Genomic DNA, 24,474 nt, shown 5'->3' with positions numbered 1-24,474 from the left:
GACCTCAGTAACTTTCCGATTTCAACCAAAGCCATATATGTAATGGCACAGTGGCACAGTAGTTTGCACTATTGTCTCACAGTGCCAGGGGCCCCGGTTCGATTCCAGCCTTGGGTGACTGTGTGGAGTTTGCACGTTCTCCCCATGTCTATGGGGTTCCTCCGCGTGCTCCGGTTTTCACCCACAACCCATATATGTGCAGGTTAGGAGGATAGGAATGGGGGAGTGGGCCTAGGTAGGGAGCTCATTCAGAGGGTTGGTGCAGACATGATGGGGCTGAATGGTCTCCTTCTGCACTGCAGGGATTCTGGATTCTATGCATTTCTCCAATACATTACTAATTCTGCATTTAATTTGGTGGGAACCTACCTACTTGGATGTTAAATCGCATAAATATTGTGGTACATTTGCTGCATGTAAAATCTACTGAAACATGCAGCGCTAATAAAACTCATTTGTATTGTGCAAAATCTGCAGCATGCCCAAAATATCTGCGGAGCAAAGTATGTTTTGAAATTAGCTTGTAAACATTAAAATAATTTACTCCTAAACAGTGCAGTTGTAACATTTAAATTGAGATGATTTTGAAAAAGTGGCTGGTTTATAGATATGATTCTAGTCCACATTTTGTAATAGTTTAGTGATTTTTTACACGGTCAGTTTTTTTTTAGGATTGTTCATATTTCTATCGTTTATCCCTCCTCAGAAGGGGCGCAAATTCAATAATGCTTTATAAAGAGGAACTTTATGAATTGACACGGCTGACATCCATCTCAGATACTCCAATCCATGCTCTCACTTAAGTTGACTATATCAGGACTGGAGGGTTCTTCCAAAATTTCTTCGTCTTTTTTTTCTACCATTGGACAATAAGCTCCTCCCTTTAACATTTTGACAGTGTTCTAGACAATTTGTTTCTTTGTGACTTTAAAAGGTTATCTATGTCATCACTTTTCATCTGGTAATTGTGGCAGGAAAGGCACTGTCCGATAACATTGTACCTCTCATATATTGCTGCAACAGTAGATCTCTGTCTCAGATATTGAAACTCTGCTGTACCAGTGCAGCACATCTCTTTCTTGCAGTGTCTATCTTTCATACCATCAAACTACACCAAATAATGTGTGTTAAGAATGGTCTGACGCAGGTATATGCATGCTGCTGACCCTGAGATAGGAAACATCCGGAGTATGATATGCATGCTGACACTGAGATGAATTTCTGGCCCCACCATCAACAAGACTGCCTACAGGGCAGCACGGTGGCAGCATTGCTGCCTACGGCGCTGAGGACCCGAGTTCGAATCCCGGCCCTGGGTCACTGTCCGTGTGGAGTTTGCACATTCTCCCCCGTGTCTGCGTGTGTTTCACCCCCACAACCCAAAGATGTGCAGGATAGGTAGATTGGCCACTCTAAATTGCCCCTTAATTCGAAAAAATAATTGGGTACTCTAAATTTATAAAAAAAACAAGACTGCCTACTTCCACCTACACAAGAAATTAGAACAGGAGTAAGCCATTTGCTCCATTGAGCCTGCTTCATTATTCAATAAGATATATGTCGAACCTGACTGGTCTTAAATCCACTTTCCTTCCTCTCCCCCATAACCATAGATCTTTGATCTCCAATGGGATCAATCTGCTTCAGCTTTGAACATTTTCAATGACCAAGCCACTATTGCTCTTTACGGTAGAGAATTCCAAAAATTAATGACTACTGAAAGAAAGAAATTCCTCCTCCCCTCCATCTTAAATGGGAGACCCCTATATTTAAAACTGGCCCCAAGTTCTGAAATCCCCCCGGGAGGAGAGTTTCCTCTCCGCGTCTACCCTGTCAAACCCCTTCAGAATCTTAGGGTTAAATAAAGTCACCTCTCATTCTTCTAAATTCCAATGAGTATAGGCCCAGTTTTTTCCTTAGAAGACAACCCCTTTTTCACAGGAATCAGCCTTCTCTGAATTGTCTCTGATGCAATTAAATCCCTCCTTGAGTAAGGAGGCCAAAAATATGCAGTACTCCAGGTATAGTCTATTCAAAGCCTGTAGCGTTGTAGTAAGACCTCCTTATTTTTATACGTCATCCCCATTGCAATAAAGGCTAACATTCCAATTAGCCTTCACAATTAATTTGCAGTGCCTTCATACTGACATTTAGTGATTTATCTCCAAGGACACCCAGACCCCTCTGTACTGGTCTCTCTCCGTTTAAAAAATATACTGCTTTTCTACTCTCCTCGCCAAAGTAGAGAACCTCACTTTCCCACATTGGACTTCATCTGTCAAATCTTCCAACATAAAATCTATATTTCTTTGCAGGCTTGTAACTTAATCAATCTCTGCCTCACCTTAACTAATCTATGGCACCATCATCTGTTATCTCGAGACTTGCCTGTTCTAAAGGTGTACATCCCTATAACCCTCCGATATCTCTGCGCTCCTCCAGTCCTGGCCATTTGCGCACCCACCTTCATCAATCCATCATTGGTGGTTAGGCAGGCTCTAATCTATGGGATACCCTTTGTCCACCCCACTACTTTGCTCTCCTCACAGATGCACTTTAAAACCTAGTCTGTCCAAATATTCCCATGATGTGTCTCAATGTAAAATTATGCCTGATTAACACAACTTTAAGGACCTTGTGATATTTTACTATGTTAAGGATGCAATACTAATGCAAAGCGTCAATGTTGAATGCTTACTGACTTTGCAGCTATTTCCTGTCATGTTTTAAACCATGACCTTTTTTGCTCATCAAATCCAATTCATATCATCCATGGGCTGTTCTCCTAAGGTGTATGAAGAAGAAAAACAATACAATCATGCTTGTTGAGCTGTTCCTGCTGAGACTCTAATATAAATTGAGCTACCTATTAATGTAATCGGAACTTCACATTCTGCATTGAGGCATTCAGGATATATAGGTCCACTAGAGTGCAGAAAGATGGCATTCGGCCCATTGTGTCTGCACCACCCTCTGAAAGAGCAACCTAACCAGGCTTCCACCCTATCCCTGCAACCCTATTACCCTGCTTAACCTGCACATCCTTGGTCACTAAGGGCCAATCCACCTAACTTGCACATCTTTGAACTGTAGGAGGAAACTGGAACACCGGGAGGAAACCTATGCACACATGGGGATAATGTGCAAACTCCACACTATCACCCAAGGCTGGAATTGAACTGTGGTCCCTGGCGCTGTGAGGCAGTAGTGCTAACTAACGTCCGTGCTGCCTATAATTTTATAGGCCTCAGATTTTTTTTCATGAAGATGTTAGTTAATATTGGGTTAAGATGCAGTGTCCCATCATAGTGTCTATTTTTCTCAAGTGAGCCTAAAGAATGAGTGTCAGCAACATATTTGACCACAGTGTGGACATTGCAGCTGATCCCAATCATATCTGGACCTATATCCTCGTGTTCATGTTCCTGTAGTGATTTTGAAAGCACCATAGAATGCTTTACAGCACAGAAGAAGACCCATCAACCGTCATGTCGGTGCCAGCTCTCTGTAAGAGCACCTTCTCTAGTCCCATTCCCGTAGACCTACAAATTATTTTCTTTGCAGATATTTGTCCAGTTCTCTTTTGAAAGTCACAATTGCATTCTCAGATAGTGCACCCGTTGCATTAAAAACAGTTTTTCTTTGTGTCGCTGTGATCCTGCGTTTGCCAATCACTTTAAATTGGTGCCCTCTGGTTCGTAGTTCTTCCGTAAACGGGGACAGTTTCTCTCTCTCTCTAGCCTGTCTGGTCCCCTCATGATTTAGAAGATCTCTGTCAAATATCTTCTAATCTAAAAGGAGAGCATCCCAGCTTCTCCAATCTACACAAATTTGAAGTTCCTCATCCCCGGAACCATTCTAATGAATCTTTTCTGCTCTTTCTCTAATGCCTTCACATCCTTCCTAAAGTATGGTGCCCAGAACTGGAGGCATTTCTCCAGTTGAGTCCCAGCCAGTATTTGATACAGGTTTATCATAATCTCCTCACTTTTGTACTCGGTGGCCCTATTTGTAAAGCCAAGGATTCCATAAGCTTTATTTTTATTTTTTTAAATTTAGAGTACCCAATTATTTTTTCCAATTAAGGGGCAATTTAGCTTGGCCAATCCACCTATCCTGCACATCTTTTGGGTTGTGGGGGCGAAACCCACGCAGACACGGGGAGAATGTGCAAACTCCACACAGACAGTGACCCAGGGCCGGGATTCGAACCAGGGTCCTCAGCGCTGTAGGTAACAATGCTAACCACTGTGCCACTGTGCTGCCCTCCATAAGCTTTATTAACCATTTTCTCAAGCTGGCCCGCTACCACAAATGATTTGTCCACGATGGTACGATTCACCCGAGGAAGGGCAGTGCTTCAAAAGCTAGTGTTTGAATCAAACCTGTTGGACTTTAACCTGGTGTTGTAAGACTTCTTACTGTGCTCACCCCAGTCCAATGCCGGCATCTCCACATCACAAATGATTTGTGCAGTGTAACCCCAAGTCCCTCTTTCTTGCATCCCCGTTAGAATTATAATCTTTGGTATAATGCCTTTCTGTGTTCTTCCTGCCAAAATGAATGATTTTACACTTTCCTCTGTCACGTATCCATCCATTCCACTGCCTGTTTATGTGCTCTTGACGTTTATCCCCATCTTCACAGTTCGCCATACTTCCAAATTTTGTATATTCCCCAACTTTTGAGTTTGTGCCCTGTAGAACCAGGGTCTAGGTCATTAATATAAATCACGAAAAGCAGGGGTCCCAACACCAACCCCTGGAATATTTCTTCCTCCAGTCTGAAAAATAACTGCTGCATTAACACTTTCTTTCCAGTCACTCTGCAGCCAATTTTAAATTCATGCATACATAGAAAATAGAAGCAGGAGGAGGTCATTCGGCCCTTTGAGCCTGCTTCGCCAATAAATATGATCATGGCTGATCATCAAGTTCAATACCCTGATCGTGCCTTCCTCCCACATATGCCTTGATCCCTTTAGCTCCACAAGCTATATCTAATTCCTCCTTAAAATTACGCAACGATTTTGCCTCAACTACGTTTTGTGGTCATGAATACCACTCACCACTCTCTGGGTGAAGACATTTCTCCTCACCTCAGTCCTAAAAGGTTTACCCCTTATCTTCAAAAAATGACCCCTAGATCTGGACTCCCCCACCACCATGAATATTCTTTCTGAATTTACCCTGTCTCATCCTGTTAGAATTTTATAAGTTTCTATGAGATCCCCTCTCACTCTTCGAAACTCCAATGAATACAATCCTAGCCGCCTTAGACTCTCATGATATGGCAATCCTGCCATCCCAGGAATCAGTCTGGTAAACCTTTGCTGCACTCCGTCCATTGCAAAAACATGCATCCTCCGGTAAGGACACCAAAACTGCACACAATACTTCAGGTGTGATCTCATCAATGCCCTATACAATTGCAGTAAAACATCCCTCTGCTTATACTCAAATCCTCTCGCTATGAAGGCCAGCATTTCATTTGCCTACTTTACTGCCTGCGCTGTACCAACACGCTTACTTTCAGCGACTGCTGCACAAGAGCACCATGGTCTCGTTGAATATCCATCTCTCTCAATTTACAGCCATTCAAATAATAATCTGCCTTCCTTTTTTGCTACCAAAATGGATAACCTCACATTTATTCACATTACACTGCAGCTGCCCTGCATATGCTCACTCGGCCTGTTCAAATCCCACTGAAGCATATTCATGTTGATCCTGTCCCATTTATTCCATGGGCCCTAACTTTGCTGTCAAGCTTGTTATGTGGCACTTTATCAAATGCCTTCTGGAAATCCATGTACACCACATCAAATGCATTACCCTCAAAACCCTCTCGTGTTACCTCCTCAAATGTCAAACATGTTAGTTAAACATGATTTTCCCTGAATAAATAAGTTGTACCTAATCCATGTTTGTCAAGGTTTGTTAATTTTGTCCCTAATTATGTTTTCTAATAGTTTTCCCATCACCGAGGTTAAACTGACTGGCCTGTAGTTGTTGGGGTTATCCTTGCACCCCTTCCTGAGCAAGAGTGCTATATATGTGCAGTCCTCTGACACCAACCTGAGGAGGATTGGAAGACCATGGCCAGTGCGCCAACAATTCCTTCCTTCACTCTTCCTTCCCTCAGTATCCTTGAATGGAACTCATCCAATCCTGGTGAATTCTTAAAGGCAGTTGGTAGCCTGAATTATTACTCATGTTTCCTCTTTTCGATGCAAAGGTATTGTTGTTTATTGTGATGCTCTACTATCAGCTGTGATATTAATCCCCCACTCAGCATTACGTAGTGGACGCTTTCACACACCCATTGTTAGATATGGACTGTATATTCCATGTCGCCTTTAACATTGCCCTGTGTGGTCATGGGTAGTGTTCTTTTCATAGCAGTCTATTTAATGTGACTGGAATGCAAAAAATGTCTGTAGTTGGTTGTTTCAACACAAACGGATATTTTTTAAAACTGGATTTTTTGAAGCTGCAGTACTTTGCAAAAAGAATTGGGATTTATTTTACTTCAAAGTGGTTACAAGGCTAGTCACTAATATTTTCTGCTTTTTCTAAAAATAAATTCTGCATGCATTCAATTTTGAATCTTTCTAATTAATTGTGTTGTCACAGAAAAAAAACTTTTTTCCACCTTTATTCTTTAGATCTTCCAGGAGTAGGTCGCAACACAGATCTCCTTCAAGACAGAAAGACAGGCGTGATTCTAAGAGCCCTCCTACAAAGCGTTCACAATCAAAAGACAGGCAGCAATCAAAAAGCTGTTCCCCACCAAGGTAAACATCCATTATTGTTTAAAATTTACAGAGCCGAGCTTCCAATTTTCCCTTTTCAGTCTTCTGTTTTACTAGCTCTTAGTTAGATGCCCAGGCAGCACCGAACAAATGTGTTCTATCCAGAAACTCCGAGCTGGAACATTTCAGTGATGAAATGTGTCATGTGAGAGTGTGTTTAAGAAATGTGCCTTTAAGAAATAGGTGTTTATTAGTGATGCCAGGTGTGGGTGGAGCTGGGGTGTCTGTCAGCTTTTTACTTTCGTTTTAGGCTGTTTGCCGCAGGGTGTGTTTTAATTTTGTTTTCAGTGTTGGAACTGAAGCCAGACAGAGCAGGTGTACTGTTGATCTCTTTTCCATGAAAAGACTATCTCTTGATCATTTGGTGAATTCAGAATTATAAATGTTTTCAGTAGTGAATGTAAACTTGATGTGCTTCTGTTAGGAGGTGTTTCTTCTGTCTTCTGGATGTTGTTTGGGAAGTTATTAAGGATTACTTAGTGTTGCATTCTTTGGGGGTTGTATTTGAATTGATGGTTTCTAAGATGTTCACTATGTTTCAAAAAGGTTAACTTGAGTTCATAGAATAAACATTGTTTTGCTTTAAAAATAACTTTTCCATTTCTGCTGTACCACACCTGTAGAGTGGGCCGTTTTGATTTTTAACTATATTAGCTTTGTTGCCTGGGTACTTGACAGCAGAATGCTATTTTTTCTCAATAATGAATGATTTTCTGCTTTTTCTATTGAAAGAAAGTCAATTTTCTGTACAATGCCAGCTTCCACCTGGTGTTATGGCTTCTTTGGAGGATGTTATGGGGAAATGGCTGTAACTCCTCTTGACAACTTGTGAAGTAATTTGCCTGCCTTCTCGAATCATTGGCAATTGTGTCCCTATCATAAGATAGACGGCCCTGTACTTGTTAACTGCAGCACTCTTTTGTGTTACCTGGAATGGAATGCGAAGGCTCATGGTTAATTTACAATCTCCTATGCATGTTCCACATCTTTTTTGGCCCAATGACACCGTCATTTTATCTCATACAAGGCAGATTGCATCTGTGTCTCAATTGCTGCGTAGAGTTCTGCTGCCATTTCTGTAATGACCACAATTGCGTATGTTTTTAGGGTACTTTTGGATAGGGATGAGGGTAACCCTCGCGTTAAGGTGCTAAACTGGGGAAAGGCAAATTGTAATGACATTAGACAGGAATTGAAATATTTGGATTGGATGCGGCTCTTGGATGGTAAATCAACATCGACATGTGGGAGTCTCTCAAGCGACACTTGGTTAGGATTCAGGAAAGTCACGTTCCGGAGAGAACAAAAGATAAATATAGGAAGTTTAGGGTGCTTGGATAACAAGGGATATTGTGAACCTCGTCAAAAAGAAAAAGTAGACTTTTGTATGGTCTAGAAGGGTGGGGACTGTCGAAACCCTTGAGGAGTATAAAGAAAGTAGGAAGGTACTTTAGCGGGAAATTAGGAGGGGTCATGAAAAATCCTTGGCAAGTAGGATGAAGGTGAATCCCATGTGAGGTTCACCGGCCTATAATAATAATCTTTACTGTCACAAGTAGGCTTACAATAACACTGCAATGAAGTTACTGTGAAAAGCCCCTAGTCGTCACATTCTGGCGCCTGTTTGGGTACACAGAGGGAAAATGCTGTCTTTTACACGTCTTTTGACTGTGGGAGGAAACCGGAGCACCTGGAGGAAACCCACGCAGACACAGGAAGAACATACAGACTCCACACAGACAGTGACCCAAGCCGGGAATCGAACCTGGGACCCTGGCGCTGTGAAGGATTGTCAGAGGATACAGCAGGGCATAGATAGGTTGGAGACTCGGGCAGAGAAATGGCAAATGAAGTTTAATCCGGGCAAATGTGAGGTAATGCATTTTGGTGGGTCTGACATACAGGGGAAATATACCGTAAATGGTAAAACTCTTAGGTAAGTCACAGAGATCTGGCCTGCAGGTCCATAGATCTTTGAAGGTGGCAACACAAATGGATAAGATAGCCAAGAAAGCATACGGAATACTTGGACGGGGCATCGAATATAAAAACTGGCAAGTCATGCTACAATTGTATAGAACCTTGGTATGGCCGCACTTGGAATACTGCGTACAATACTGGTCGCCACATTACCAGAAGGATGTGGAGGCTTTGGAGAGGGTGCAGAGAAGACTTACCAGGATGTTGCCTGGTCTGGAGGGCGTTGGCTATGTGGAGAGTCTGTTTCATTAGAAAGACGGAGGTTGAGGAGTAACTTGATAGAGGCTGTACAAGATTATGAGGCGCATGGATAGTGTGGATGGGCAGGCACTCTTTCCCAGGGTGGAGGCGTCAGTCACCACGGGGCATAGGTTTAAGGTCCATGGGGCAAAATTTAGAGGAGATGTGCGAAGCAGGTTTTTACTCAGAGGGTGGTGAGTGCCTGGAACACGTTGCCAGGGAAGGTTGTGGAAGCAGATACATTAACGGCGTTCAACAGACATCTTGACAAATACATGGATAGGATGGGTATAGAGGGATACGGCACAAGGGTGCTAAGGGTTTTGACAAAGGTTGGTATCATGATTGGTATAGGCTTGGAGGGCTGAAGTGCCTGTTCCTGTGCTGTATTGTTCTTTGTTCTTTAACACAGCTACACAACCTTGTTCACAGGGAACAGAACATTTAAATAAACGTGAAGTATGCCAATACTTCAATCACAGATCCTTACGCACCTTCATTAAATTAAATCCTTACCAAAATTAATTGAAAGGTATACAAATCACATCCGTGACCCATTACTTGCAAAAATTGAGATGCTCTTCTTCTGCCTTAGGGTTTTAATGCCTTCGTAATAATACTGCAGGATCTAAATTTCTCCTGATTTCCGAGTCCCGTCTCCAAAAGAAGGGTTTCAGCCGTATCAGAAGTCTTTCTGATCCACATAAATGAGTGCTACAATGATATGCGGAAGCACAGTGCTTAGCACAGTTGCTTCACAGCGCCCAGGGTCCCAGGTTCGATTCCCGGCTTCGGCCACTGTCTGTGTGGAGTCTGCATGTTCTCCCTGTGTTTGTGTGGGTCTCTTCCGGGTGCTCCGGTTTCCTCCCACAGTCCAAAGATGTGCGGGTCAGGTGGATTGGCCATGGTAAATTGCCCTTAGTGTCCAAAAAGGTTAAGTTGAGTTATGGGGATAGGGTGGAAGGATGGGCCTGGGTAGGGTTCTCTTTCCAAGGGCCAGTACAGACTCAATGGACCGAATGGCCTCCTTCAGCACTGTAAATTCTATGATTCTACGACGGCGTCGGGACCGAGTCACAAAAACTGAGAATCGAGCACATGATTCCGGATACTTTTTCCAGCTTGCCATGAGGTCGAAAGCCATTCCACAGCTGAAAAACAACAATGCCTCTGGCACAGATGGAATCTCTGCAGATGTATTATAATGCGACGGACAGGCATCTACAACCACAACATCCTTCTCTGGATGGAAGAGAGCATGTCCTGTGATATCAGAGGCGCCTTAATTGTGACCATCTTCAAGAAAGGAGGCCGGCCTGACTGCGTAAATTACAAAGGGATTTACTTACTCTCCACCATAGGAAAGATCATCACAAGAATCCTCCTCAACTGCCTCCTCCCAGTGACTGAAGAGTTCCTCCCCTAGTCTCAGTGCGGCTGCCACCCATCAAGAGGTACAATGGAAATGATCTTTAGTGCACGCTAAATCCAGTAGATGACATTCTTCTGGTTTGCCTTTCCAGAAGAAGGTGTATCCACCACCTTATTCCTTAAGCTGCCCTTCTTCTGCCAGTCGTGTCTTGCTCAGGTCGGTGATGTTCTGATGCTGGAATTCCTGGGCTATGATGCCGATGCGACGTTGAAGTCTGTTGCAGTTGGTTATTGCCCATAGGGTCCTGACATTTCAGGTCCTGAAATTTATTTTGGGTGGATAGGGTGGGGTTGTAGATGCCTGTGCGAGGATTTGTTTTAACTTTGGGTGGTTCTTGCATATCAACCACCACACAGTGCCAGTGGCCCAGTGGCAGGGAAATCCAAGACGACTGGAGACCTGGCTTTGCTAAAGGATTGGGACTAACTGATCATCCAGTGAGGTTACTTTTATGAGTAATGTGATTTTCCCCCTCATGCCTTGCAGTCTTGCCCCTGCTTGCCCTGCTCCTCTAGCCCCAGCTTGCACTGCTCCTCTGGCCCCAACTTGCACTGCTCCTCTGGCCCCTGCTTGCCCTGCTCCTCTGGCCCCTGCTTGCACTGCTCCTCTGGCCCCTGCTTGCACTGTTCCTCTGGCCCCTGCTTGCACTGCTCCTCTTGCCCCGTCTTGCATCGCTCGTCTTGCCCCTGCTTCCACTGCTCCTCTGGCCCCTGCTTGCACTGCTCCTCTTGCCCCGTCTTGCATCGCTCGTCTTGCCCCTGCTTCCACTGCTCCTCTGGCCCCTGCTTGCCCTGCTCCTCTGGCCCCTGCTTGCCCTGCTCCTCTGGTCCCTGCTTGCCCTGCTCCTCTGGACCCTGCTTGCCCTGCTCCTCTGGACCCTGCTTGCCCTGCTCCTCTGGCCCCTGCTTGCCCTGCTCCTCTGGTCCCTGCTTGCCCTGCTCCTCTGGACCCTGCTTGCCCTGCTCCTCTGGCCCCTGCTTGCCCTGCTCCTCTGGCCCCTGCTTGAACTGCTCCTCTAGCCCCTGCTTGCACTGTCCCTGTGGCCCCTGCTTGCACTGTTCCTGTGGCCCCTGCTTGCACTGTTCCTCTTGCCCTGTCTTGCATTGCTCCTCTGGCCGCTGCTTCCCCTGCTCGTCTCGCCCCTGCTTCCACTGCTCCTCTGGTCCCTGCTTGCCCTGCTCCTCTGGCCCCTGCTTGTCCTGCTCCTCTGGCCCCTGCTTGTCCTGCTCCTCTGGCCCCTGCTTGTCCTGCTCCTCTGGCCCCTGCTCCTCTGGACCCTGCTTGCACTGCTCCTCTGGCCCCTGCTTGCACTGCTCCTCTGGCCCCACTGCTGCTCCTCTTGCTCCACTGCTGCTCCTCTCGCCCCATTGCTGCTCCTCTTGCACCCGCCAGCTTTACTGCGATCCTGACTGCAGGACACTGTTCCCTATATTTATACTTCAAACAAAAGTTTCTGAATCGTAGTCAGAAGCAAGAATTTTAACTCTGTTATGCTGAAGATAGGTTACAGTGCCATTAGTGTCCCAACTGAGATGAGCAAAGATGTGCAGGTTAGGTGGGATGAGAGGGACAGGGTGAGAGAATGGGCCAGGTTGGGCGCTCTTTCGGGGGGTCGGGTGGACCTGATGGGCCAAATGGCCTCGTGCATTATCGGGATTCTATGTATACTCAGCAGAGAGCAGGAATCATCTTGGTTTGTTCCACTGACCTTTGATTTTTTAAATGTATTTTATTCCAAACTTAGTCAGTTACAAATCAAGATCCTTCACCAGGCATCCAGAGAGGCGAAGGTCATGAAATCGGCCTTCCTCCCCTCCATCAGCTCTGGCTTCTCTGATATACCGAATATCGCCACCGAAAGGTCCGCCCAACCTCCTCCCCCCACCATCTTCGTTAGTGTTGTGAACACACCTGCCCAGTTCTTTACGCAGAGGGTGGTGGGTGCTTGGAACGCATTGCTGGCGGAGGTGGTCGAGGCGGGCATGATAGCGTCATTTAAGATGTATCTAGACAGATACATGAATGGGCAGGGAGCAGAGTGATACAGATCCTTAGAAAATAGATGACAGTTTCAGATAGAGGATCTGGATCGACGCAGGCTTGGAGGACTGAAGGGCCTGTTCCTTTGCTGTAAATGTTCTTTGTTCTTTGTACCGCGCAAAGCCCCTTACCTGAAAGTACCTAAACTCACTTCCTCTCAGGAGCTCTACCCTCTCCTTCAATTCCTCTGTACTAGCAAACCTCTCTTCCTGGTACAGATCTCTTACCTTGACCAGCCCCGCTTCTCTCCATGTCCTGTACATTCCGTCTGTTCCCCCCTGCTCAAACTTGTGGTTTTCGCACGACGGAGTTAACACTGACATCCCTTCTATCCCAGAGTGCCTCATCAACTAATTCCACACCTTCACTGGATTGCACCACTGGGCTCTCCGTATATCCCTCTGGCGCCAGAGGCAATGCCGCAGTCACTATAGCCCTCAGACTGGACCCCCTGCAGGATCCTTCTTCCATCCTAGCCTATTCTGCCCCCTCTCCTTCCCACCACCGCATCACATTCTCCACGTTCGCCACCGAATAATAATGCAGCAAGTTTGGCAACCTCCCCTTCTGCCTCTGCTCCTGCAGCAGGGTCAAAGAACAATACAGCACAGGAACAGGCCCTTCAGCCCTCCAAGCCTGCGCCGACTATGGTACCTTCCTAAACGAAAACTGTATGCACTTACGGAGTCCGTATCCTTCCATTTCCACCCTATTCATATATTTGTCTAAATGCCGCCATTGTACCTGCTCTCACCAACTACCCAGGCAGCGCGTTCCATAGATATATGACCCTGTGTTTAAAAAATTTGCCTTGCACATAGACACAGAATTTACACTTCAGAAGGAGGCCATTCGACCCATCGGGTCTGCACCAAACCTTGGGAAAAGAACCCTCCACATCTCCACCCTATCCCTGTAACCTCAACTAACCTTTTGTTTTGGACACTAAGGGCAATTTAGCATGGCCAATCCACCTAACCTACACATCTTTGGACTGTGGGAGGAAAGCGGAGCACCCGGAGGAAATCCACGCCGACACGGGGAGAATGTGCAGGCTCCGCACAGACAGTGACCCAAGCTGGGAATTGAAACTGGGACCCTGGATCTGTGAAGCACTGTGCTACCGTGCTGCCCCTAAACGCACCTGTTCTAAACTTTTCCCCACACACTTTAAACCTGTTCTCTTTACTCTTGGCGTCTTTCCCTCCACATAAACTCTGAAATAATCGTATCTAGCTTCTGGATAAAGATCTTTGGTACAAAAATCAGAAGCATCTGGAATATGAATAGGAACCTTGGCAGGACATTCATCTTCACACTTGGACCCTCCCTGCCAGAGTCAGATACAACGTGTCCCACCTCTTGTGATCCTCCCTAACCTCCTCCACCTAATCTAAATTCCACTTGTGCAACGTCGCCCACTCTCTCTGGATCATCAGGTATCTGAACCTGGCTTTGAATGACAACCCCCCTAGGTTAGCTCTCCGACCCAATTCATTTGCCGGGAACACTTCACTTTTCCCTACTTTCAATTTGTATCTTGAGAACTCCCCAAACCTCCCTAGTAGGCCCATAATCCTCCTCATGCTATCCAGCAGGTCCGACATGTACAGCAACAGGTCGTCCGCATATATTGACACCTGATGCTCCCTATTCCCCCTCATAATCCCTTGTCATTCTGCAGACAAGACTAATAACCAAACTCTGCAATCTTGGACTTGATCCCTCCCTGTGCAGCTGGATCCTTGACTTCTTCACCAACAGAGCGCAATCTGTCAGGATAGGTAACAGCACCTCCTCCACAATAGTCCTCAATACCAGGGCCCCGCAAGTATGTGCACTCACTCCTCTACTGTACTCCCTATACACACACGGCAGTGTGGCAAGACTTAACTCCAATTTGATCTATAAATTTGCGGATGATACGTCTGGTGGGTCGTAGCTCAAACAAGGGCGAATCAGACTACAGAAGGGAGATAAATCACTTGGTTGCATGGTGTACCAAAAACAATCTCTTTCTAAATGTTGGAAAGACCAAGGAACTGATCATTGACTTCAGGAAGCCTAGCACTAGCACGCCACCCCCCCACACACACACGCACACAGCTTGGTATAGCAACTGCTAGGTCCAAGATCGCAAGAAACTAGAGTGTGGTGAACTCAGCCCAATGCATCACACAAGTTTGCCACCGTCCCATTGATTCTGTCTACACCTCCCGCTACCTCAGGAAGGCATACAGCATTTTCAGAGACCTCTCGCATCTAGGCTTTGACCTCTTCCAGACCCTTGCATCAGGCAGAAGATACAGAAGTCTGAAGACCCGCACATCCAGACATAGGAACAGCTTCTTCCCCACAGCTACTAGACTCCTCAACGACTCTCCCTTGGACTGATCTGTTCCCTGTAAGAACACTGTTCACGACGTCCTATGCTGCTCTCCAATCACTATTTGTTGATGTACCATTTGTCAATGTACTCTGTTGCTTATTCTTTTGTCTACTAACATTCCCTTGGCCCAGAAAAATACTTTTCACTGTACTTCGGTACATGTGACAATAAATATCAATCAATCAATCTCTGGCAGCTCCCCCGTCTCCAGCGCCTCGCTAAACGCCCCCAACAGATGCGGTGCCAGTTCCGTCGCAAACTCTTTATAAAATTCCGTTTGGTAACCATCCGGCCCTGGAGACTTACCCAAATTCATCCCCCTTATACTATCTAGTACCTCTCTCAGCCCCAAAGGCTCCTCTAGCGCCTGCCCCTTCTCTTCCTTCAGCTGCAGAAACTGCGGCTGATCTAAAAACCGCCACATGTACCCTTCTTCGCCTCTGGGTCTGCCCTGTACAGTTCCTTATAGTGTTCCCTAAATGTCTCATTTATCTTCCCCGGCTCCATTACCACCTCCCCTGTCTCTCCAGCTTCAAAGCTTTGACAAAGGGTCATCTGAATCAAAACGTTAGCTCTTTTCTCCCCATAGATGCTGCCCGACCTGCTGAGATTTTCCAGTATTTTCTCTTTTAGAAAGCAAAATAGGACTTCAGCATCATAGTATCAGACTTGCTAGGCCTCTGAAAGGATGAGTTAGATAGGATTTGTGATGTTGTTAGGACGGTAGAAAGAGGGAAAATCGACCGTGGATATCTAAGGAAATAAGGGAGAGTATTAAATTGAAGGAAAAAGCATATAAAGTGGCAAAGATTGGTGGGAGACTAGAGGACTGGGAAATCTTTAGGGGGCAACAGAAAGCTACTAAAAAGCAATAAAGAAGAGTAAGATAGAGTATGAGAGTAAACTTGCTCAGAATATAAAAACAGACAGTAAAAGTTTTTACAAATATATAAAACAAAAAAGAGTGGCTAAGGTAAATATTGGTCATTTAGATGATGAGAAGGGAGTTTTAATAATGGGAGATGAGGAAATGGCTGAGGAACTGAACAGGTTTTTTGGGTCGGTCTTCACAGTGGAAGACACAAATAACATGCCAGCGACTGATAGAAATAAGGCTATGACAGGTGAGGACCTTGAGAGATTGTTATCACTAAGGAGGTAGTGATGGGCAAGCTAATGGGGCTAAAGGTAGACAAGTCTCCTGGCCCTGATGGAATGCATCCCAGAGTGCTAAAAGAGATGGCTAGGGAAATTGTAGATGCACTAATGATGATTTACCAAAATTCACTAGACTCTGGGGTGATCCCGGTGGATTGGAAATTAGCAAACGTGACACCACTGTTTAAAAAAGGAGGTAGGCAGAGAGCAGGAATTTATAGGCCAGTGAGCTTAATTTCGGTAGTAGGGAAGATGCTGGAATCTATCATCAAGGAAGAAATAGCGAGGCATCTGGATAGAAATTGTCCCATTGGGCAGACGCAGCATGGGTTCATAAAGGGCAGGTGGTGCCTAACTAATTTAGTGGAATTTTTTGAGGACATTACCAGTGCAGTAGATAACGGGGAGCCAATGGATGTGGTATATCTGGATTTCCAGAAAGCCTTTGACAAGGTGCCACACAAAAAGTTGCTGCATAAGATAAAGATGCATGGCATTAAGGGTAAAGTAGTAGCATGGGTAGAGGATTGGTTAATTAATAGAAAGCAAAGAGTGGGGATTAATGGGTGTTTCTCTGGTTGGCAATCAGTAGCTAGTGGTGTCCCTCAGGGATCCGTGTTGGGCCCACAATTGTTCACAATTTACATAGATGATTTGGAGTTGGGGACCAAGGGCAATGTGTCCAAGTTTGCAGATGACACTAAGATGAGTGGTAAAGCGAAAAGTGCAGAGGATACTGGAAGACTGCAGAGGGATTTGGATAGGTTAAGTGAATGGGCTAGGGTCTGGCAGATGGAATACAATGTTGACAAATGTGAGGTTATCCATTTTGGTAGAAATAACAGCAAATGGGATTATTATTTAAACGATAAAATATTAAAGCATGCCGCTGTGCAGAGAGACCTGGGTGTGCTAGTGCATGAGTCACAGAAAGTTGGTTTACAGGTGCAACAGGTGATTAAGAAGGCAAATGGAATTTTGCCCTTCATTGCTCGAGGGTGGAGTTTAAGACTAGGGAGGTTATGTTGCAATTGTAGGCTAAGGTGTTAGTGAGGCCACACCTGGAGTATTGTGTTCAGTTTTGGTCTCCTTACTTGAGAAAGGACATACTGGCACTGGAGGGTGTGCAGAGGAGATGCACTAGGTTAATCCCAGAGCTGAAGGGGTTGGATTATGAGGAGAGGTTGAGTAGACTGGGACTGTACTCGTTGGAATTTAGAAGGATGAGGGGGGATCTTATAGAAAAATATAAAATTATGAAGGGAATAGATAGGATAGATGCGGGCAGGTTGTTTCCACTGGTGGGTGAAAGCAGAACTAGGGGACATAGCCTCAAAATAAGGGGAATTAGATTTAGGACTGAGTTTAGGAGGAACTTCTTCACCCAAAGGGTTGTGAATCTATGGAATTCCTTGCCCAGTGAAGCAGTTGAGGCTCCTTCATTAAATGTTTTTACGGTAAAGATAGATAGATTTTCGAAGAATAAAGGGATTAAGGGTTATGGTGTTCAGGCTGGAAAGTGGAGCTGAGTCCACAAAAGATCAGCCATGATCTCATTGAATGGCGGAGCAGGCTTGAGGGGCCAGATGGCCTATTCCTGCTCCTAGTTCTTATGTTCTTATTTATTTTGTAATTCCCAGTCTGACATTCAGCATTCTTGTTGATGTCACTGCATTGTAGAAGTAATTAATTGCGTGAAATACATTGGCATGTTTCAATAACCTGATGAAGTGCTATAAAATTGCCAATCTTAGACGGTAAAAGGAGCCAGACTTGTGGAAAAATTGGATCTTATTTGTCTTAATCAAAGAAGGCATTATTATAGTCAGTAGTTTTCAATGAAAACGTATCGGTGAATTTTGATTAATAAAACAATTGTATCTTTGTAAATATAATTTGAAAGCACGATTGAGGAAACCTGACAGTAAACATAAATACATTACCCTTTAGAATAAGTTGTATGTTAAATATAGTTTTGTTTCTGTGATTTACAAATTCTGTACACCCTAACAGGGAAAAGGCAACGGAAAGTGACAGTAAAGGGAAAGAAGAAGAAGAAGTAAACAAAGATGGAAATGGGGATATTGGGAAGAAGAAAGAAAAGAAATCCAGCACTCCGCAAGAAAGAAACAGCTCATCTAGGAAATCTCGGAGTTCAAGCAGGTAGGATATCAAATAAACTGGGGCATTTAATCATGTTCAGAAAATTAGAGAAGTTCTCCCATGTATTTAGAATTGTCTTCTATTTGATGACATAATGATTTTAAAAAAGTAAAGTTGCCATCAACAAGGATTAGACCATAAGAAATCGATACAGGAGTAGACAGTTCGGACCCTCGAGCATGCTCCACTCTTCAATAGGATCGTGGTTGATCCGACGTTCCTCACGTCCACTTTCCAGCCCTTTCCCCGTAATCCTTCATTCCCTTACTGATCAAGAATCTATCTATCTCAGCCTTAAATATACACAAGGACTCTGCCCTCACAGCTCTTTGTGGCAAGGAGTTCCAAAGTGTCTCAACCCTCCGAGAGAAGAAATTCCTCCTCATCTCAGCCTTAAAGTGGGCACCCCTTTATTCTGAGACTATGCCCTCTGATCCTAGACTCTCCCATGAGGGGAAACATCCTCTCAGCATTTACCCTGTCAAGCCCCTTAAAAATCCTATATGTTTCAATGAGATCATCTCTGATGCTTTTAAATTCCAATAAGTTGAGTCCCAACCTGTTTAACCTTCGCTCATAAGACAATCCTTCCATGCCGTGGATCATCTCTGAACCGTTTCCAATGAAATAATATCGTTTCATAAATAACAGGAACAAAACTGCTCTCAGTACTCCAGGTGTGATCTCACCAGTAGTTTGTACAGTTGCAGCAAGATTACCAAACTCTTATTCTCCAACCACCTTGAAATAAGGGCCAACAGTCCATTTGCCTTCCTGGTTACCTGTTGCACTTGTGTGCTAGCTTTCTGTGTTTCATGCACAAGTACTCCCAAGTCCCTTTGTGATGCAGCTTTCTGCAGTTTTTCTTCATTTAAATAATACACTCTTTTGTTCTCTATTCCAAAATGAACAACTTCACATTCCCCACATTATACTCCATTTGCCAACTTTTTGGCCACTAGTTAACCTATTAATATCTGTTTGCAAGCTTTGTATCCCCCTCACAACTTGCCTTTCACCTATTTATGTGTTGTCTGCAAATTGGCTACAGTACATTTGCTTCCTTCCTCCAAGTCATCAATATATATTGTAAACAGTTGTGGTCCCAGCACCGATCCCTGTGGATCCCCACTAGTTACAGGTTGCCAACCTGAAAAAGAACACCTTACCTCCACTGTTTGCTTCCCATCAGCCAATTCTCAGCCAATCCATGCCAATGTACTACCTCCACCACCATGGTTTTCTTATGGCGTAACTTTTTGTGAAGTACCTTGTCGAATGCCTTCCGGAAGCCCAAATATAACACATCTATTGGTTCCCCTCTATACACTGTGGTTGAGACTTCCTTGAAAAACTAAGAAATGTAATTTTTTTTAAAAAGAGTACTCGATTCTTTTTTTTCCCCCCCATTTAGCGTGGCCAATCCACCTACCTGCACATCTTTCGGTTGTGGGGGTGAAACCCACGTAGACACGGGAGAATGTGCAAACTCCACGCGGACAGTGACTTGGGACTGGGCTTGAACCAGGTCCTTGCCGCCATGAGGCAGCAGTGCTAACCAAAACTCTAATAAATTTAGTCAGACATGATTTCCCTTTCATGAAACCATGTTGACTCTACTCGATTAGTTTATAATTTTCCAAATTTGCTGTTATTACTTCCTTAATAATTGATACCATTTTCCAAATAATCGATGTTAGGCTAATTGGCTTATTGCTTTTTACCTCCTTTTTTAAAAATGTATTTTATTCCAAACATGTGTAAAGAAAAAAAAATAGCAAAATATACAAAAACACACTCCCCAAACTCATAGTCCACAGTTTGTACAATCTTCCCCCTTTATTGTACACCACCCCATCACACACGACAAACAGTTCACAACATTGTTATGAACCCCCACTGTATCTCAAAGCCCTCCACTGACTCCCTCAAGTCAAATTTAATCTTTTCCAACTGAAGAAAATTGTACAAACCCCCCCCCCCCCCCCCCCAAGGCTGCCACACCTGGCTGTGCATGTGGCCTCCAATTTGGCAAGACCCTTCGCCGGGCTATTAGAAGGCCACAACATCAGCCCCCTTCCCCTCCAGCAGCTCCGGCACTTCCAATACCCCGAAGATCGCTACCATTGGGTCCGGCCTATCCTCCACCTCCACAATTGTAGATAGCTTCATGGGCTACACGGCAGCAGAGCGCCAGGTTCGCTTCCCGGCTTCGGTCACTGTCTGCACGTTCTCCCCGTGTCTGCGTGGATTTCCTCCGGGTGCTCCGGCTTCCTCTCTCAAGTTCCGAAAGACATGCTGTTAGGTAAATTGGACATTCTGACTTCTCCCTCCGTGTACCCGAACAGGCCCTGGAATGTGGTGACTAAAGGCCTTTCACGGTAACTTGATTGCAATGTAAGCCTACTTACCAGTCTCTTGAGCTCCCCCCCCCCCCCCCCCCCCCCCCCCCCCCCCCCCCCCCCCCCCCCCCCCCCCCCCCCCCCCCCCCCCCCCCGCGCCACCCAATATATGTGCAGCACGTTTGGGAGCGCTGATCCCTCTTTCTGCCTCTGTGGAAGGGCCCTCTTTACCCTCGGCCCATGTATACGCCTAAATCACTATTTCCAATTTCCGGAAGAAGGCCTCAGGGAGAAAGATCGGGAGGGTCTGGAAAACGATCGGGAACCTTGGCAGCACATTCATCTTTACCACCTGCACCCTCCCTGCCAGTGTCACGTGTATTTTATCCGATCTCTTAAAATCCCCCCTAATCTTCATCAACATTGTCAAATTCACCTGTGTATCGGAGCTCATTCCCTCGTCACCTGAATCTCCAAATACCTGAACCTATCCCTAGCTACCTTGAATGGCAACAACACAAACTTGGTCCCCCGCCCTGCTGCATTCATCGGAAACACCTCACTCTTCCCAACATTTAACTTATACCCAGAGAAGACCCCAAACCTCTCCAATATTCCCATGATCTTACCCATACTCTCCAGGGAGACTGACACAAAACGACACCAGATGCTCCCTGTTCCCCCTCACAATTCCCTGCCACTCCACTGACCCCCTATATGTCATTGCTAAGGGCTCAGTTGCCAGCGCAACAGCGACAGTGGATACTCCTGTCTCGTTCCCCTGTGCAGTCCAAAACTCCATGAACTCATCTCATTTGTATGTACACTTGCTACATACAACAGACAAACCCACGCCACAAACTTTTGGCCAAATCAAAACCTTAAAAATTTTTTTTACAGTACCCAATTTTTTTTTTTCCAATTAAGGGGCAATATTGTGTGGTTAATCCACCAAACCTGCACATATTTGGGTTGTGGGGATGAAACCCATACAGACATGTGGAGAATGCAAACTAGGCAGCATTGCGAACCACTGTGCCGCCCAAGGGCCAAACCCAAACCTACCCAAGACCTCAAATAAATACTCCATCCCACCTGATCAAAAGCCTTCTGTGCATCCAGAGAGACAATAATCTCCGGCACCTGCCCCACTGACGGAGTCTCCTCATGTTTCGAGAGAGCAGTCTACCCTTTACAAAACCCTTTTGATTCTCGGCGACCACCCCAGCACACATCCCTCCATCCTCCCCGCCACTAACTTAGCCAGCACAGTCACATGTATGTTCAACAACAAAATGGGCCTAAACGATCCCCGCTCCCTTTTTTTAATGCATTTTTTACAAGCATGTATCAAAACAGGTTACAACATATAAACACCCAGGAAACATAATCCCCAGCAAACGACCAGCTCCTCAAACACGGTCACAAACATCCCCCACCTTTTTCAAACCCCTCTGCAGGGCCCTTTAACTCACATTTTATTTTCTCCAACCGCAGGAAGTTGTACAGGTCACCCAACCAAGTTGCTACCCCTGATGACGATGCCGACAGTCACTCCAGTAAAATTCACCGCCATGCTATCAGAGAGGCAAAGGCCACGACATCGGCCTTTTTCCTCTCCATGAGATCTGGCTTCTCTGAAACCCCAAATATCAGCACCAAAGGGTTCACCTCCTCCTCCACTATCCTGGCTATGACTGCAAACACTCCTGCCCAGAATCTTCCCAATTTTCCCAAAACACGTGGGCGTGATTTGCTGGACCCCGCCCACACCTGTCACACTCATCTGCTACCCCCTGAAAGAACCCACACATTCTCGCCTGAGTCATATACACCCTGTGCACCACCTTAACCTGTATCAGGCTCATCCTTGCACAGGAGGAGGTCCCGTTTACCCTACGCAGTGCCTCACTCCATACTCCCCAATTGATCTCCGCTCTAACTCCCCTTCCCATTTCACCTTGATCTTCACCGCCCACTCGCCTCCCTGACCCCCCAGCCACTTGTATATATCCACAATTCTTCCCTCCCCTTTCCACATCCGGAAGAAGCAGTCGCTCCTGCAGGGTGTATCCCGGGAACCTAAGGAACCCCCCTCCAGATCTTTCACACAAAGTTCCTAACCTGCAAATACCTGAACTCATTCCCCCTCGGCAGCTCTACCCTCTCCCTTAGCTCCTCCAGACTGGCGAACCCTTCCTCCAAATACAGATCCCTCACCTAGGCCAGCCCCACTTTCCTCCACCTCCTGTATATACTATCAATCCCCCTGGCTCAAATTCATGATTCTTGCACAGCGCCGTTAACACCGACATCCCTTCCACCCTAAAATGCCTCCTCAACTGATTCCATATCTTGTGGACTGCACCACGGGCTCCCTGAATACCTACTTGGAGCCATTGCAACGCTGCCGTCACTATAGCCCTCAAACTAGACCCCTTACAAGATTCCTTCCACATCTGGAAGCAGCAGTCGCTCTTGCAGGGTGTATCCCGGGAACCTAAGGAACCCCCTCCAGATCTTTCACACAAAGTTCCTAACCTGCAAATACCTGAACTCATTCCCCCTCGGCAGCTCTACCCTCTTCCTTAGCTCCTCCAGACTGGCGAACCCTTCCTCCAAATACAGATCCCTCACCTAGGCCAGCCCCACTTTCCTCCACCTCCTGTATATACTATCAATCCCCCTGGCTCAAATTCATGATTCTTGCACAGCGCCGTTAACACCGACATCCCTTCCACCCTAAAATGCCTCCTCAACTGATTCCATATCTTGTGGACTGCACCACGGGCTCCCTGAATACCTACTTGGAGCCATTGCAACGCTGCCGTCACTATAGCCCTCAAACTAGACCCCTTACAAGATTCCTTCCACATCTGGAAGCAGCAGTCGCTCTTGCAGGGTGTATCCCGGGAAACAAGGAAACCCCCTCCAGATCTTTCGTGCAAAGTTCCTAACCTGCAGATACCCAAATTCACTCCCCCACGGCAGCTTTACCCTCTCCTTTAGCTCCTCCAGACTGGCGACAATTCCTCCAAATACAGATCCCTCACCATCCTAACCCACTCTACCCTTCTTCCCACCATCGCCGCACCTTATCCACATTCGCCGTCCAATAATAATGAAGCAGGTTCAGCAACAGCAATCCCCCGCTGTCACTGCCTCTGTAGCAGGGTCCTCCCGACCCTCGGCACCTTCCCCACCCAGACAAAGTCCAAAATGATCATGTCCAATTTATGAAAGAAGGCCTTTGGCATAAAGATCGAGGGGCTCTGAAAAATAAACAAGAACCTTGGCCGAATATTCATTTGCTCCACTTGGACCCTCCCGCCAAGGTCAACTGCAGTGTATCCCACCTCTTACGATCATCCCTGGGCTTCCTTCACCAGCTTTGTTAAGGTCCATTTATTGAGCCCCTAAACCTATCCCTTGCTCCCGTAAATGGCATCCCTCCTAAGTTTGCCCGTGTCCCAGCTCATTCACCGGAAAAACCTCGCTTTTCACTTGTACCCTGAGAATCCTCCAAACCTCCCCAGCAAGCCCATAATCCTTCCCATATTCTCCAGCGGATCTGAAACATACAGCAACAGGTCATCGGCATAGAGCAACACCCGATGCTCCCTCTGTCCCCTCAGAATCCCCTGCCACTCCACCGACTCCCTGAGAGCCAGCGGCAACGGCTCTATGGCCAGTGCAAACGGTAATGGCTACAGCGGGCACCCCTGCCTCGTACCCCTGTGTAAGTCAAAGCTCCATGAACTCATATTATTCGTCCCCACATTGTCTTTGGTGCCACATATTGCAACCGCACCCATGCCTCAAATCTCAGCCCAAACCCAAACCTTCCCAAAACCTCGAACAAGTACTGCCACTCCACCAGATCAAATGCCTTCTCCGCGTCCATGGACACCACCAC

At 45.9% G+C, this 24,474-nt stretch overlaps 1 protein-coding gene across 7 annotated transcripts in view; it reads left to right on the top strand.

Moving 5' to 3' along the window:
* LOC119970655 (muscle M-line assembly protein unc-89-like) overlaps nucleotides 1-24,474 on the top strand; it is a 102,911-nt gene that overhangs the window by 62,784 nt on the left and 15,653 nt on the right. For all 7 annotated transcript variants that reach the window (XM_038805622.1, XM_038805623.1, XM_038805625.1 and 4 more), the window contains 2 exons: nucleotides 6,668-6,796; nucleotides 18,067-18,216. In XM_038805622.1, coding sequence (XP_038661550.1) covers nucleotides 6,668-6,796; nucleotides 18,067-18,216 — 279 coding nt within the window. The remainder of the gene's footprint in view (nucleotides 1-6,667; nucleotides 6,797-18,066; nucleotides 18,217-24,474) is intronic.

Source organism: Scyliorhinus canicula, chromosome 8 (assembly GCF_902713615.1).
Source record: "Scyliorhinus canicula chromosome 8, sScyCan1.1, whole genome shotgun sequence".
NCBI lineage: Eukaryota > Metazoa > Chordata > Chondrichthyes > Carcharhiniformes > Scyliorhinidae > Scyliorhinus > Scyliorhinus canicula.
This window is presented reverse-complemented; position numbering and strand designations above follow the sequence as displayed.